The sequence below is a fragment of the Apium graveolens genome, chromosome 6 (genome assembly GCF_009905375.1).
Source record: "Apium graveolens cultivar Ventura chromosome 6, ASM990537v1, whole genome shotgun sequence".
Taxonomy (NCBI): Eukaryota; Viridiplantae; Streptophyta; class Magnoliopsida; order Apiales; family Apiaceae; genus Apium; species Apium graveolens.
In genome coordinates, this window is record NC_133652.1 from 21,336,764 (window position 1) to 21,354,649 (window position 17,886).

General features: G+C 32.7%; 2 protein-coding genes across 2 annotated transcripts; one reads left to right on the forward strand and one right to left on the reverse strand.

The window, feature by feature from the left end:
• Positions 1 to 1,272: 1,272 nt before the first annotated feature.
• Positions 1,273 to 1,770, reverse strand: LOC141664737 (uncharacterized). Its single transcript, XM_074470691.1, has one exon. It carries the CDS (start codon positions 1,768 to 1,770, stop codon positions 1,273 to 1,275), a length of 498 nt encoding a protein of 165 aa, XP_074326792.1.
• Positions 1,771 to 3,942: 2,172 nt separating this feature from the next.
• On the forward strand, positions 3,943 to 7,334 carry LOC141664738 (uncharacterized). The gene is made up of 6 exons (XM_074470692.1): positions 3,943 to 4,281; positions 4,410 to 4,973; positions 5,741 to 6,211; positions 6,335 to 6,433; positions 6,518 to 6,692; positions 7,033 to 7,334. Exons 1-6 carry the CDS (start codon positions 3,943 to 3,945, stop codon positions 7,332 to 7,334), a joined length of 1,950 nt encoding a protein of 649 aa, XP_074326793.1.
• Positions 7,335 to 17,886: the final 10,552 nt, after the last annotated feature.

The following is a 17,886-nucleotide window of genomic DNA, read 5'->3' on the forward strand; positions in this document are numbered from 1 at the left end:
GGCAAGAACAACTATTCTGTACTTTAAAAAAATCCAAAACAGTGGTAAAATACGGAAAGTGCAGAACATTATGTGCAGAATTGTAAACCAGAATCGCTGTCTATAGGAGAGTACTACCTTTGTGGTTAATTATAGTATATCTATCTATATATATGTAAGCAATACCCAAGATGATTATGTGATGAGACTTTTAATTGGAAGTTTGCATAAAGAATTGTATCGGAGTTGGCAGCTAATTATTAGAAACGAAAATGATATATAGGATAAGCTAGACATTAATTACCTAAAGCTAATTAAAATGGTAATTATGAAGATGATCCCTAAGATTGTAGCATAGTGTTATAATTATCACTTGCTAGTGAACTTATTATTATGATAAAAGGAGAGTAATTGATAACATAAGAGAGTAAAGATTTGAGAATATTAATTAGGTGATTACCAGGAAAAAGTGGTAATCAAGGAATTGCATCTACATAATTAGCTAGGGTTTTGTCAGATTATCATTTGCGTGTACAAAGAGGTACTCCTACCAAACTACTAGGGGATATTATACCCTCTTTCTGATTTAACTTGTCACGGTTCCCTGGATCAAGACATCACAGAAAAGATGTCATAACCCATAACACAAGTAGTGCCTTATACTATATTTATGTTTCATTCTCCCACTCATTTCGTAATAGTTAGTAGGATCTAGCTCCTAGCTAGGTTTATTTATAAATAACACATACAAATACAAACTATCAGTTGTGTGTACCTCGAGTAGCAAGGAAGTACAGCATACAATTCGGCATTCATCAATTTGCATAAACTATATATTTGACATGTATTAAAGGGAAACAATTTTAAAAGAAAAAATTAAAGGAAAACAATTTAAGGAAGGGAAATATCTCATAAAAGTGAAATTACAGCCCTAATTATTACACTTATTATAGTTAGGGTTATAACACTTTCACCCTGCAGAAACAACATAGCTACCTCAAAAAAAAATCTGTGACCGGACTAAGCTTTTAGCTAGATCACTACATATATTACTTTAATTTGTTCATTTGTCCGAATCTCCAAATTAATTGAAGTTTACCTTGCTAGCCGTACATAGACATGTCTTGATCATCCCTCCAAACCCTTAACCTGCTTCCTAATTAATAGGGAGATGCATAAATGCAAAACACACCATTTTACAAGTAGCTAGTTTGCAAAATGGTGTTTTTTGCATTGGCATATAGAATAAATATACACAAACATATGTAGAAACGTAAACGAAATTACTTTGAGCTAGGGATCATAATGGCCAAGGCGAAGCTCCAAATCAAGTCCATCATTTCCATTCCCAGTTCTCATCTTCTCCACATCATCAACATATTTCGATGTCCCGTATTGCAAACTCAAGCTCATATGACAATCCTCTCCTAATGAAACTGAACGCAGCGAGTGTTGATCAGGTGAACTTGTGGAGGCTGGAAAAAAAGTTCTGTAATGAATCTGTGCCCTTTGGCCTGCGGCATAACAGGGTGCATAGCTTGAAATCGGCTGGTAAAATCGAGGACCCGTGTAATTCTCTTCCTTCTTATTATTAGTGGAAGTAGGCCTGGTCTTGGCTCTATCTTTCCTATGGATGTTCATGTGTCCTCCCAAGGCCTGAGCAGTAGTGAATCCTCTCTTACAAAACACACACTGGTACGATCTTCGATCCACGCCTTCGGAGTAGTCTAGCTCTTGTTGATCAACCTCTTGATCACCCGAATTTACCCACTCATGATGGTTGGACTCCATAACAAGAAAATTATACAAGCAATAATCCTTGTCTAGGTAAATATAATAGAACTTATACAATTGTATTTGTGGATATATATAGAGAGCTATGGACACATAAGTACATAGAGTCATAGACTATGTGAGCTCACTTAAAATATACATTTTTTGTTGAAAAATGACATTAAGACAAGGTCCTGGTCCATTTAATCAAATCGATATTTAACTATTGCCGGCAATAAAGGGATCACTCTATCACAATATCATTCATTAAGTGTACATATACGAGAAAAGTATACTCGGTATTTTGGTTTCAATTTAATGTTGGAGATCCAGTTGAAGCCATATATATTGTCTTTAGTAAAAATTTGTTGCTAATTTGGTGGTTTGTATCCGTCAAACATTACTCTCGAAATTCTAGGTAATGTTTCAAATGAAATTATTTCATCCTAAAACAATTGAGAGATAGGGTATATGCGTAGTGATAACTACTAATCCAACTATATAATGTTAAGAACAAACCAGAACAATGAAATTTTCACATTTTTAGGCCAAATCTAACTTGTTAATTTTGAGAGGAAATACCAGAAAAAACAAAGTAAAAAATATCGAACACCAAAATAGTCGTTTTTCATAAAAAAAGGTTGGTTTTGTATAAACCGGACCGTAAATGTTGGTCGGATTTTCTAACGTTGATTTCAGACAAAATTGGTTGGATTTCATCAATATCGTCTTTGACCTTATTTGACGATCAGATTCATGTGTACTGACACGTGTCTGGGCAGCTGACGTAATTCTTCGACCAACTGCCACATTTATCAACACGTGTGTGCAACCCAAAACACGCGCCATTGCCCAATCACTTAGGCTATAAACAAAACCGATCATCATATAATATTTTATCCCCAACTAATGTGCCGTAGGTGTGAGTATTTATTTTGACATAAAATCGACTGTGTATACGATCAAATTAGATAGTCGATTTTGTTGTTCTGAAAATTGATCGGTTTAAGTTGACGGGTCCAACTTCAGATGAGTTATTGACAAGTTTTTGGGTTTGATGGTTGTTTTTATCACAAAATTGACTATATTAATGTTCAGATGAAAGTAGTCTTTGTTTTCGAAATAAATGGGAGCTCCACAAATATTAACTGTTAATCTGCTAGGTTTCTGATGATGATCTCTTTTCAGCAATAGAATGATACATCAACAATCTTATCCGAGACAAGCAATGCAGTTTGTTCAGACATTCCAGGAGACTGTGTAACTCGAGTTCGAGTTAGTTAGGGTTTATTGTATATCTTTGTTTGACTGGATATAGCTTTCTACGCCATCTTAAACAAACCCTTTCTGATAAAATGGGTTTGATTTATTCAAGACTTATCCCTAACCAAGTTTATCTCTTTTAACAAACTAACAGATTAATCTTTCAGGATTTATTCAAATTATTTTCAAATAAAACAGTTTTCAACATTATCTTATCCATTTTTTTGAAAAATAAATCTGTTATATATTGTGACTATATATACAACTCATGATTTCAGAACTGTGACTAATGCTTACACGTCTATTTTTTTTTTTAGAAATACATTTCTTGTTCTCTATTTCTACACTCGAATATCCAGTTGAACGAGATAATAGTTTGAGTTGTAAATTTCATATATTTACATTATAACGTGTATTTATATCAACCTGTGCCGGGTTGTGGCAAGACTTGATTCCAGAAGGATAGCAAAGGTAGTCAGAAGACTAAGGTATAGCAGGTGTGCTAGGTAGCAAGATTTTCTAGGGAAAGAGTTTCTTTCGGTGCTATCCATTTGTAATCAAGAAAAAGGTTATAAGTTTTTTTATTGAAGTTAATATAATACATTCTTTATGCTAGTTGGCATAGAGACTTGGATATAGGCCATAGACTAGGATTAAGGGCCGAACCAAGTGAGAACTCCTGGTATTTTTACATTATTTATTTTCCATACTACTGCATTTATATTTCAGCATTTTACATTCTGCAGTTAATTGAGACTGTCTCACTGCATGTCTCATTCATAAATAGTATGTCTCATTTACATAAGAGACTGTCATATTTTTCATATCAGTTAGATTATTGTTATATCGATTGGGGCTTTAAATTTCAAATGGTATCAGAGCGGGTGCATTTAATTCTCTATTTAGTGTTTATTTTGCTACCGATCCATGGCCCAACCAGACAGGTATTCAAACAATTACCCGCCATTGCTTCAAGGTGCTGAAAATTACAATGACTGGAAATTCCGCATGAAAATCTTCCTCCAACGTGATGCTTTTGAGTGGGGTGCTGTTGAAAATGGCTTTACCGTTCCAATGAAAGAAGGCAAGCCTAAGTCTATCAAAGAACTATCTCCTGAAGAATTCAATGCCATGAATTCTAATGCAAAAGCTATGAATTCACTTTTAAATGGAATGGTAGCTACTGAGTTGCGTAAAGTATCAGCTTGTACCACGGTTAAACAAATCTGGGATACTATTAAAGTCAGCCATGAAGGTACTTCTAAGGTACCTGAAGTCAAACTTAGTATGCTAATGAGTGACTATGAAGGTTTCAGGTTGGAAAGAGATGAAAGTATCAAAGATGCTTAAGGAAGGTTCTTAACTTTGATGAATTCTATATCTCCTCTGGAAAGGACTATTCCTTAATCCGAATCAATCAGAAAGTTCTCAGAGCTATGCCAAAGAAATTTGCTCCTAAGCTCACCATACTACATGATTCGAATCTTCTCTCTACTATGGACACTCTTACACTCTTTAGTGAATTGGAAGAATTCGAGAATCAACTTCGCAGATATGATGAAGAAGATGATGCTCCTCGGAAAAAGACTTTTGCACTTAATGCAGATGTAGATGAATCTCTTGATGATTTTGATGAGGAAATTGCTCTCTTGACCAAGAAGTTTCACAAATTTCTTGACAAAGGGAATGCATCAAAACGGCCAATGAAGTCTCAGTTTCCAAAGAAGGATTTCAAATCTAATCCCAACAAAGATACTAAGGCTAATTCGAGCAAGGATACATGCTTCGAATGCAAGAAAAAGGGGAATTTTAAAAAGAACGACTACAAGCTCAAGAACAAGAAGAAAGCATTACTTACCTGGATTTATGATGATTCTGATGTCGAGATCGATTCAGATGATGAAGTTGCTCAACTATGTTTTGCTGGACTCGAAGATAGCTCTAGTAACCATGATGAGGTACAAAATGTTAAATATAATGTAAATTCTATTACATCCTCGACTGTGCTAACCTTGCAGGTTCAGATTAAAAAACTAAAAGAAAAGGATGCTTATTTAAAATAAGCATTAAGTGAGGTTCTCAGTGAAATGGATGATCTTATGAAGGATGAAACTTTGGCTGCTGAAAATCGATCTTTCGTTGAAAAGATATCTAAGCTTTCTGAAGAAAATCAATATCTCAAGAATGAGATTGAGATGAAGGATGTATGTCTTGAAGCTTTAAAGAAAGAGTCAGCCTCTGTTGATCTAAAAACTATCAAAAGAGACAGTGCTCCTGACCCCTTGGTTCCTGAACTGAAGCAGAAAGTGGCACAACTTGAAAGAGATTTAGCAAAGTGTTTTCATGATGAAGGAACTCTGAATGCTTTACTTGATCAAAAAAAATCTTCTCTTGATAAAGGAGGATTATGATGTGAATCAATCAAGAAGCGTGCATTTCAAGGTGGTTACAAGCGAACTCCAATGAAGTACACGATGCCTTATGAGAAATGTCGAGATTGTGGCAAATCTGGTCATACTACTTCTGAATCCAGATTATGTGGTATCAAGGGCCACTCTTCTAACTCATCTTATAGATCGTCTACTAGATATAAATCTGTTCATGCCTCAGTTAATATTGTTCAGATGTGTAAGAAATAAGATAGACATTTATATAAGATCTGTGATCCTAACCAACAAGGACCCAAGGTTAAGTGGGTACCTAAGAGATAAAAAAATTGTTGCAGGTATGCTTGAAGGTCCATGCTCCATGTAATAAATGGATAATCGATAGTGGATGCTCTCACCATATGACCGGTGATAAAACCAAGTTTCTCTCACTTATGGCTAAAGAGGGAGGTCTAGTTACATTTGGTGATTCTAACACCGTTCGTATCATTGGTGAAGGCATCATTGGTAATGACATGTTTGCTATTATTAACGTCCGTTTAGTTTATGGCTTAAAATGTAATCTGATTAGTGTAAGTCAACTTACTGATGCTGGTCAAAAAGTCAAATTCGATAAAGATGTTTGTAATATTGGTACTAAAACTAACGAGTTTGCTTCAGTTGCTAAAAGAAAAGGAAATATTTTTGTTCAAGATTTCGATGAACAACACGAAGAAATATGTCTTGCTACTGTTCAAGATAATTTCTGGCATAGGCGTCTTGGTCATGTACACATGGATTTACTTCGAAAGATTTCATATCATGGTCTAGTACGAGGTCTACCAAAACTTAAATACAAGAAGTTGGAACCTTGCTCGGCATGTCAGCTTGGAAAATAGGTTAAAACTTCCTTTATTGCTAAGAATCGAGTATCAACTAACGACCCTTTGCAGTTACTCCATTTTGATCTTTTTGGTCCTAAACGCTATATGAGTCTTGGTGGTAAGAATTATGTGTTTGTTATAGTTGATGATTATTCTCGTTTTACTTGGGTATTATTCTTACGTACTAAAGATGAAGCTTTTGTTGAGTTTGAAATTCTTATTACTAACCTTGAGACTAAGTATTCCTTTAAGCTCAAAACAATTCGTAGCGATCATGGAGGTGAATTCGAGAAGGATTTAATAACCTTCTGCAAATCAGGAGGGATTACTCATAAATTCTCAGCTCCTCATACTCCTCAGCAGAATGGAGTAGTTGAACGAAAGAACCGGACACTACAAGAAACAACTAGAACTCTACTCCATGAGAGTAAGTTTCCAAGAAAATTTTGGGCTGAAGCGTTACACACTTCCTGTTATGTTTTAAATAGAGTACTTATCCGTCCTATATTTCTTAAAACTCCTTATGAATTTCTTAAGAAAAAGACTCCTAACATCAGTTATTTTCGAGTATTTGGTTCAAAATATTTTGTTTTAGATACTCAGAATAATCGAGGTAAGTTCGATCCAAGATCGACAGAAGGAATTTTCTTAGAGTATTCTACTACAAGCAAAGCTTATCGCGTCTATAATCCTGACAAGAACAAAGTGGAAAAAATCTATTAAAATTGCTTTTAATGAATCTACTCGTAATTTCTCTCAAATTGAAGAAGATGATGCAAATCTGTCGTCTCATTCTCAAATGAAACAACCTTTTTCTCAAAAGAGTCAGTCTCCTTCAGACATTTCAGGCAGTCAAGATTCTCCTGGTCCCTTTCGGTCTTCTGGTGATTCTCCAGGTTCTCCTCAAGATTTTGTTGATTCTTCTAGTTTTCCAAAGACTCATGATACTTCTCCAAGTGTATCCACTGCTTCTCCTTCGGATAAATCTTCACAAGCGGAAATGAAACCGTCTCATTCAAATGAGACAACTTCTATTCAGTTCCAGGAAGATAATTCTAATGAAGAATAAGTGAGTAATATTTATCTTCCTAAGTCTTCCAGAATAGTGAAGAATCATCCTCCAAATAATCTTCTTATAGATTTAGATCAAGGAATTTCAACTCGTAGCAGACTTCACAATCTGTGTGCATTCTGTGCTTTTGTTGCTGAATTCGAACCAAAGAATGCTCAAGAAGCTATTGCAGATGAGCACTGGTCAATTGCAATGCAGGAAGAACTGAATCAGTTTGAACGTTGTAACGTTTGAGAACTTGTCCCACCTCCTCAGGATGCCAAAATCATTGGTACCCGTTGGGTTTTCAAGAACAAGAAGGATGAAGATGACAACATTATTCCGAACAAAGCTCGTTTGGTTGCTCAGGGATACAACCAATAGGAAGGAATCGATTATGACGAGACTTATGCTCCAGTAGCTCTATTGGAAACTATTCGCATTCTAATGGCTTTTGCAACTGACAAGAAATTCGAGCTTTATCAAATAGACGTCAAGAGCGCTTTTCTAAATGGCTATCTCAAAGAAGAAGTATACGTTAAGCAACCTCTAGGTTTTGTTCATGAAAAGTATCATAACTATGTTTATAGGCTAAAGAAATCTGTCTATGGATTAAGACAGTCCCCTCGCTGTTGGTATGAGCGTCTCAGTCAATTTATTGTGAACAATGGTTTCACCCGTGGTACACTCGATCCTACTTTCTTTATTTTTCATAAACATGATCATTTTCTCTTAGTTCAAGTTTATGTAAATGACACTGTGTTTGGATCTACTAACGAATCTTTGTGTAAGTGGTTTTCTAACTGCATGCATAAGGAATTTGATATAAGTTTAATGGGTGAACTGCAATACTTTTTTAGGATTGCAAATTAATCAGCTAATGCAGGAATATTTATTCACCAAGGAAAATACATTAAAGATCTACTCAAACGATTTACACTTGAACATGTTACACCTAAAGCTACACCAATGAGTACTTTAGTTAAGCTCACAAAAGATGAACAAGGTACACCTGTAGATGTCACTAAATTTCGAGGTATGATCGGATCTCTTTTATATTTAACTGTCTCTCGTCCAGACATTATGTACAATGTATGCTTATGTGCTCGTTTTCAGTCTCAAACTAAAGAATCTCATTTGAATGCCGTTAAATATATTTTTAAATATTTGAAAGGTACGAGTGACTTGGAATTATTTTATCCAAGCTCCTCTTCCTTTGACTTAATCGGTTTTTCAGATGCTGACTATGCAGGGTCACAGGTTGATAAAAAAGTACAAGTGGTGCATGTGAATTTTTAGGTGATTGTTTGGTTGCATGGCATAGTAAAAAGCAAACATTTATAGCTCTTTCTACTACAGAAGGAAATTACATAGAAGCTGGTAATTGCTGTGCTCAGATTTTGTGGATGCAAGAAATATTGCAGGATTTGGTATTTTTTTCTCAAATATTCCTATTTATTATGATAATACCTCTGCAATTAATATCTCTAAAAACCCTGTCATGCATTCTCGTACGAAGCATATTAATGTTCGTCACCATTTTCTACGAGATAATGTTTCTAAAGGTAATATTGAACTTATTTACATATCTACTGAGAAACAGCGTTCAAATATCTTCGCTAAGCCCTTAGCTAAAGTTCATTTTTGTATAATGCGTCGTGAATTAGTATGTGTTCCTTTTAATTTACTACGTGTTTTTATGTGTGTTATTTTGTGATTTTAATTTATTTTCTTATTTTTCTTTATTCTAGTTTTTTATTCAATGATATTCTCTTTTTGCTCATTCATATTTATTATATATATTTATATGTATTAATGTGTGGTTGTTGTGTATGGTTTAGTTTTGTAAATATTTTATTATTAATGATTTCGTGTTTTACCCTGTGCATGCAAAAGTGATTGTGATTATCTCTTGACAAGACCTGACTTATCATTTCACTTCTCAATGGTTTTTATGCATGCCTTTTGATTTCTGCACATCTCCTCTTCTTTGGTTAATTCTACACTTCATTTCATATTCTACCTCTTCTTCTTCTCATCTCTATATATTCTCTTGTTCTAATCTTTTCATTTTCTTCACTGCTTACACACATTCCCTCTAAATATTTTACCCTATTTCTATTAACCCTTTAAATTTTCTATAACAATGGCTTGCTAATCAACCCATAATACTCAATCGAGGTCCGCAGCCCACCAAAACCCAACCGCTGGTGCCTCGGGCTCCAAACGCCGCCATATTGGTAATTTGAATCAGAATTTTCCAGCGGAGCATCTCACGATTCGTCTCATCGACATGCAAAAGCGATCGGCTCCAAAGTTTTGTCCAATTCGATTTTAAAAGAAAGGCTCTGTGATTTAGAACTTCTCACTCGGGTTGGAGTTTCGTCTTTGTTTGAAGCATTCGGTTGTGCTTCGTTGCTGTCGCCCCCAGATGTGATCTACCCTGAGTTAGTCAAGGAGTGCTATGCCAATTTTAGAATTTTTTCAAACAATATTGTTTTCTATGAGGTTCAAGGAAGTCCTGTGTGTTTCAAAGACGATTTACTCGCGACGCTTACCGGTGTCTCGGAAAAAGGTCCCTGTCCATTCACGACTCACTAGGCTTTTGAAGAGATTCCAGGCCTTCAGTACGAAGAGCAACTCAAGGTAATTCTAGGAGACAACTTTATCTCAGTATCTATAAAACCTGTGGTATCCGATCTTACTCCTACTTCCTTACTTTTGTATCATTTATTTCATTCAAATGTCCTCCCTGGAAAAAGTGGTCGTGATAGGGTCACGTTTCAAGATTGTGTCTTATTATCTGTTTTTGTTAAGAAGATTCCCTGTGATTTGGCCTCTTTGATTATTTCCAATATGAGTCATTGTGCTAAGCACGAGTCTATGCACCTTCCTTATCCCGGTCTGTTATCTCGAATTTTTGAGTATTTTAGAGTGTTGACCCCATCTGTTGTTTCTGATAAGATTTCGATCATTTTCAATATGTCTATTTTGACCCTGATGGTATAATAGTTTATGAGTCTAATGAGCTTTTGTTTGATGAAACCCCGAATGATTTTGGTGGTCTGCCTAAATTACCAAACTATGCTTCAGACCCATTTGATCAGAACATAAATATTTTGTTAAATTCCATTTTAGCCAAACTCAATGAGAATTCTGAAGCCTTAGCATCCATGAACCAACATTTTGCATCAATAGAGTCTCTTGCTTCCTTGACTTCTCAATTGAGTATGAAGCGAGCATCATACGAGCTATTTAACACACACACGTGTCAATCTCTTGATGGTATAAATGCCAAGCTTTTTGTTTTGTATGCTCATAACAAAAGAATTGCTAAGACCATTAATCTTGAGTTCGGTCGTTACAAGAAGGTATGGTTTCAACAAAAAAATCCTGGGGGAAAGAGTTCGTGAAATTGTTTTTCCAACTCGGTTCAGAAACGAAATTCTTGTCACAGTAATTATCAGCCATGCAGGATAAAGCTAAAATATATTGGCATAAGAAGAAGAATTGGATTGGAGATTGTACCCTTAAGGAAATTACGACGCATCTTCCTCTTCTAGCAGTTCCACCTCCGTCCGTGTTTGGAATGACTAGAGAAAAGTATAAGTCGAAGATTTTTGAATGGATGAAGGAAAAAGATGTCAAAGCTCCTGATCAAGATGACTTTGAGAAGCTGTTTTCTGAGTATGGAAAGGCTCTGGTTTATCCTCACTCAAGGGACAAGCCCTCAGGCAAGGGCAAGGGCAAGGGAAAGACTCAAGTGGATCTCTCTTCTTCTAATGACTCCGATTGAAGGACCCTTTTATGATGAAGGGGGAGAAGTTTTAATGTTTTTAAGTTTTAAGACGTTGTCTAATTTGGTTTTAAGACTTTGATTGTGTTGGTTGTTTGACTTTCTTTGGTTTTTGGATGATTTGGTTTCATGTGTTATGTGTTTAACTGATGCGTTTTGCATAGATAGCAAGTGGACATCCTGGTTTTTGGATGGGTCGTTATGTTAAGTCATTAAATATTTGAGATTGTTTCACTTTATATCTGTAGTCTCATTCATAACTCTAGTGTCTCATTTAAGAATCTGTTATCTCATTCATATATCTGTTGCACAAATATGTAATAAACTGCAAAGTATATTCAGTTGCTACTAACTCTCTTTTACAGGCTTAAAGTGTTTTTGATATGGGGAGTTTTTATGTTCTCTTTGTCATCATCATAAAAGGGGGAGAATGTTAATCTACTAGGTTTCTGATGATGATCTCTTTTCAGAAACAGAATGATAAATCAACAATCTTATCCGAGACAAGCAATGCAGTTTGTTCAGATATTTCAGGAGACTGTGTAACTCGAGTTCGAGTTAGTTACGGTTTATTGTATATCTTTGTTTGACTGAATATATCTTTATACTCCATCTTAAACAAATCTTATCTGATAAACTGAGCTTGATTTATTCAAGACTTATCCCTAACCAAGTTTATCTCTTTTAACAAACTAACAGATTAATCTTTCATGACTTATTCAAATCATTTTCAAATAAAATAATTTTCAAAAATATCTTATCCATTTGTTTGAAAAACAAATATGTTATATCTTGTTACTATATATACAACTTATGATTTCAAAAGTGTGACCAATGCTTACACGTCTAATTTTTTTTCTGAAATACATTTCTTGTTCTCCTTTTCTACACTCGAATATCCAGTTGAACGAGATAATAGTTTGAGTTGTAAATCTCATATCTTTACATTGTAACATGTATTCATATCAACTTGTGTCGGGTTGTGGCAAGGCTTGATTGCAGAAGGATAACAAAGGTAGTCAAAAGACTAAGGTATAACAAGTGTGCTAGGTAGCAAGGTTTGCTAGGGAAAGAGTTTCTTTAGGTGTTATCCATTTGTAATCAAGGAAACGATTGTAAGTTCTTTTATTGAAATTGATATAATACATTCTCTATGCTAGTTGACATAGGGACTTGGATGTAGGCCATAGACTAGGATTAAGGGCCGAACCAAGTGAAAACTCCCGGTGTTTTTATATTGTTTATTTTCTATATTACTGCATTTATATTTCAGCATTTTACATTCTGCAGTTAATTGAGACTGTCTCATTACCTATCTCATTCGTAAAGGGTATGTCCCATTTACATAAGAGACTGTCCCATTTTCCATATCAGTTAGATTATTGTTATATCGACTGGGTCTTTGAATTTCATTAACATCGGTATAAATCAAAAGTATCACTATTTGGTGTTGTTCGACATTATGAGTACTAGTACCCATCTTACCATTGAAGTTATAATAATAATAATCTTTACCGGCGGCATCTCGTAACATCTTATCTATATCAATCGATGGTTCTACCCCAATTGGTATGGTGTGACGACGCTGTGGTCGTTGGGATTTCATTCATGATTCTTTCCTCCTGTGAAAAGTCCATATAATGTGGCAAAAAAAAATTCATTGGCATACAAGTAAAAGGTAACATCATCTATAATTTATCAATATGAATTGTTACAATTAATACAAGGACATTAAGTTTTACCTCCAATCAAATCTTTTGTTACAAGATCTAAAAATTCATTAACACCATTTTTGTGCTTCAATGTTAGTGTAATACAATTATTTTGTAAACGTCGTTTAATTCAATCACGACTATTTCCGATCGACATCTACAGTAATATGACAAGAACATAATATTTCGTTAATTTAAAAAAGACTACCCTCACGAGCTCTTTAAACTCTTTAACACCCCTCTTAAAGTAATATCTAGCACTTTTTATTATCTACCATTTAAAATAAACATTTTAAGCAATAACATCATCTCTAATATCTAACATAAATAATTTTATAATCCAACATTTTAAGAATTAACATCTCAGCTATCCTACGTTATGAACAATATATAATCAATAATTTAAGTAACTTGTAATTAATCTATACTTACATATATTGAATATATATCTTCTTTTTTTTTTCTCAATTTCTTCTTCTTTCTCTCCCCCAAACAAAAATAAGAAACAAAAAGCAAAGATACAAACTATAAGTTGGTAGGAAATGACATGATACCGGTACTAGATAAGACACACAAAATCTACCGATTAAGAAATGTATTGTCTAAAATGTCGTGTTTGTTGAAAATTATTTGCATAAGAATTTATTTGTATTTATTTTATTTGATTTGTAACTTATGTATTTTGATTTTTTGTAACTCTTATATTAATGTCATGATTTTAATTTGATTATTAATTTTGATATTACAAAATTGAATAATTTGTAAGTTACAAGTTTATTAATTCCCCTATAAAGAAGCATTGCCTCGTTGGTTTGAACACAAAAAATACATACAAGCATTATTTTTCTTGCATTCCTCTTAGAGTTCTAAATTCTTGTTTCTGTGAGATAGAAAGTAGTTTTTGTTCGGCTCATAGAAGACGGGTCTTGTAGTGCCGAAGACTACCTTTGTTCGTTATATCCTGGAATACGGAAGCCGCATCACCTTCAAGCACCCACGGAAGGGGCTAATCTGTTTTAAGGATAGCGTGGTGCTCACGTGCCTCGAACAAGTTTTTTGATATTTTAATCTTGTATTCTTGATTTAAGGTAACTTCTAAACATTACTCCCTACAATGTTCGTCTATTACCATTTCCAACCACTATTAGTAAGAAATAGATATTATTTCCTACCGATTTCAAGATATAAGGAAATGACCCTTTTACTTGAAAATTGGTAGAAAATGATTGATAAAAAAATGTGTCAGTAAAAAATAGGATAATAGGAAATTTTTCTTATAATAATATACTCATCCATTTTAAAAATTTATCATATTATGACAGCCAAGGAATTAACAGAGGAAACTTCCGCGAAGAAAATAGAAGTTGAAACATGGGTTTGTAGTACATGTTTGTCCCAAGTACTCCCTAGATGTTCTCTTTAGCCTCGGTGATAATGTGATATATCTCTACAGATTTTAGCTCGAGTCATCACCTTCCACAGTCAATATCACCCATAGCTAGTTGTGTCCCGTATATAAATGAATAATTTAATATAATTGTGTTTGAAATAAATAAAATCATGTGTCGGCTGAGGAGGAAAACAAGGAGGGCAAACTAAAGATTCCAATTAGGCAGCTGAGCCATGATCTCAGATGCATCAAATCAATTTTAATTGTCTAGCAATATCCAATTATATAAAGCAACATAATCTTATTAGAATTTAGAAGTAAACAAAAAGAATATCTTCAAGAGATAAAAGAAATATTTAAAATATAATGAATTTGATGCCTAAAAAGTAAAAATGCTACATCAAACAGTAATAAAAAGAAAACTCTCACCTTCTCCTGGAGGCTACTGCATAGCATTATATGTACACGACGTAGGTTCATTTGTTTTATCCCATGGCACATTAATTAACCTTGATCCTGACTCTCGGACAGTGTTCTAAAAATCCCGATTTTTAAAAAAAATTCCGATTAATTCTTAAAAAATATTTGACCGATCTATTTTTTTTAAATTCGATTAAAATTTATAAATTATTTTTGAATTATATATTTTATAATAAATAAGATAAATATATTAAATATTATTGAAATATTTAAATATATCTAATTTGTGTTATAATTAATTCTCAATTTACAAATTAATCTCTAATCGGTACCTAAACCGATTAGTACTGATTACCGATTTTATAACCATGCTCACACTAGTACAATATTGAATTTTTACTATTTATACGAACGCATTAAATAACGTAATATGAGACGTATATACTTTCATAATCAAGTATAAATTGCTTTGTCCATATATGTATATATGTGTAGGGCTGAGTTCTATGGAGTCCACCTTTTTATCGGAGTCCTCGGAGTCCATCTACGTTCTGCAAATAAAATATATTGTAAAACGTGTTATTTTGCAAAACATGTTACACAAATAGCATAACTTCAACAAAATCATGCAAATCTCATATATTTACGGTACAATATGTATGTTCTGCAATATGTTCTGCAACATGAACATTTATATTCTGCAAACTAAACATGTTTTGTAGAATATATATTTTTGCAATGTTCTGCTTGTAAAATGTATGCAATCTACAAGATTTTTGATAGAATAGTGATGTTTGTCGAAAAATAATAAGTTTTGCAATATTTTAAGCTATATTTTACTTGCAGAACATATATGAACTCCGATGACTCCAATTAAAGGTGGACTCCGAGGACTCCAATTAAAGGTGGACTCCATAGAACTTTACTCTATATGTGTATATATATATAAACAATTATGATTACATATTTGTCTTATAAATAAATATAATACTAGCAAATCATCAGAATTGTACCATGCGTATCAATACATTTAATTGGATATATATATTTATATATATATATATATATATGGGATATAAATGACTATTCATTCTATCAAATGTATGAGGCCAATCAAATCATGGGGACCAGTATTAAAGGAAGTCCATTTTCAAAATTTTATATTATTAATTTAACACTTCTCTTATTCGAGAATTTATTTATAGGTCGGATAATGACTCATAAACAATTATGCATTAATTTATATTTTGTGTTCAAAATAAATTGTGAAAAATACTGGGATGGAAGGATAGAAATCGAGTGCTCCGCCAAACATGAGCTATGATAATATGTTATATAACAAGTTATTACTCTAAAATCTCAATATATTAAAGAAAATTAAGACACTGTAAAAACAAAATATTTTTACCTTAAAATATTTACCTCATCACGCTCATGATAAACCATAATAAAAAAAAAGTTAAACGTCAAATATTCTAGTCGAACCCTAGGTAGCTGGTGTGAACAAAACATGAGGAAAATGTTTAGCGTTGAAATGACAGTGTAAATCTACTGAATATTTACATGGGAATTTCAGAAAACCTAGTTTATTCAAGTGCCAATTGCTCTACCTAGGGTCGATTTCCGTGGGCAAAGAATAAAGAGTATATTAGTATTAAACTTTGAAGACGTCAAACAACTTTAATGCGTGTACAAAATGTAACGATCCCTCGAGCCTATTATATTAATCGACCCTGGACTGCATAACGATTGTCATGCTAATTAGATCTCGTTCCCTGTCAAGTAAAATTCCAATACATACGTATCTGTAATTCTTATCTATTTGCAGGCCTATAATATCATAGTTCATTTATGAATATGTCTTTGTAACTTAATAAATCACAAAGATATGTATTGCCACGTTAATTGCTTAAAAATACATTAACGTCGTTAAGTTCACTAATTTATTTAGATTATATTTTCCAACCCCAATTAATTAGTATTTCGACTTAATATGTTAATTAGTGTAACATTTCACATCGATAAAAATAAGAGTGTTTAGATTTTTTATATAGCTAGTTTTTTCGGACTGACCTGTGGGAAATTGTTGGGTTAATATACATTCAGTTGTGGTATTGAATCTATAAGAATAATTATAGATTAAGTGTTGGAAACCTTTATAAATACAAGTCAATAACTAATATGTACCAAATCTTCATCTTTTTTGGAGTGACACGTGGATTCTTATAGATTTGGGATGTTGCATTAAGTTTTCAGTTATCTACATTCAGTATGAATACAACAATATTACAAGATATTTACAAATAAATGGTAAGAAAATAATTAAATTTGTGGTTCTTAATTTAGAGAAAGGTTTTTTGGTGGGTGTCAAATATCAAAGTTTTAAAATTGAGAAACTAAAACAAATTTTGAAATATATATAAGTGATTAGTTTATTTATTAATACTAGTTTATAATCTGTGTGATGCACGACTTTTTAAATTTATCTTTTTTTTATTTTTTTATTTTTTAAAAATTTATTTTAACTTTTTTAGTGTTCGTATATATGCTATTTCTGACGTTATTGTAATATTATTTTTAATTTTAATAGCTTGTTGTAATATTGGTGCAAAAAAATACATATATTGAGAAATATACGATGACTAATTGAATTACAACTATATATATGATAATTTCTAATCATATTTTATATATTGTTGTATCTCATACTTTTTTTGAATATTAGTAAAACAATATAATCTTTTTATATTTATAATTGGTTAACTTTCTAATCATATTCAACTTATTAGGACATTGTATCGCAATTGGTGTTTGAATAGTATTAAAATAATTCTAATCATATTCTATCTATTGCATAATTATATCATAATTTGATTTTTTAATATTAGTAGAATAATGTAATCTTTTTATATTTATGTTTTAATTGGTTAAATCTCTAATTATATTATATTTAGGATAGTATTAATACATTTTATTACAATGGGTTTTTGAATAATATTAACAAAATGTAATTATTTTATCTTTATGATTGTATTAAAAGTATATTTATTCTAATAAAATATAATTTTAACCGTCTGTTTTTTATTATATCATATTATTTTGGTAGTATATGATCAAATTTTTGGATAAGAAGTGCTTACTTCTTATTATATATAAGGGATATAATGAATTTGACAACTGTGTTTAAAGATAAATTCATGCGGTATTATTCGAAGAGAATAATAATATAAATGTATCATTACAGAGTTAACC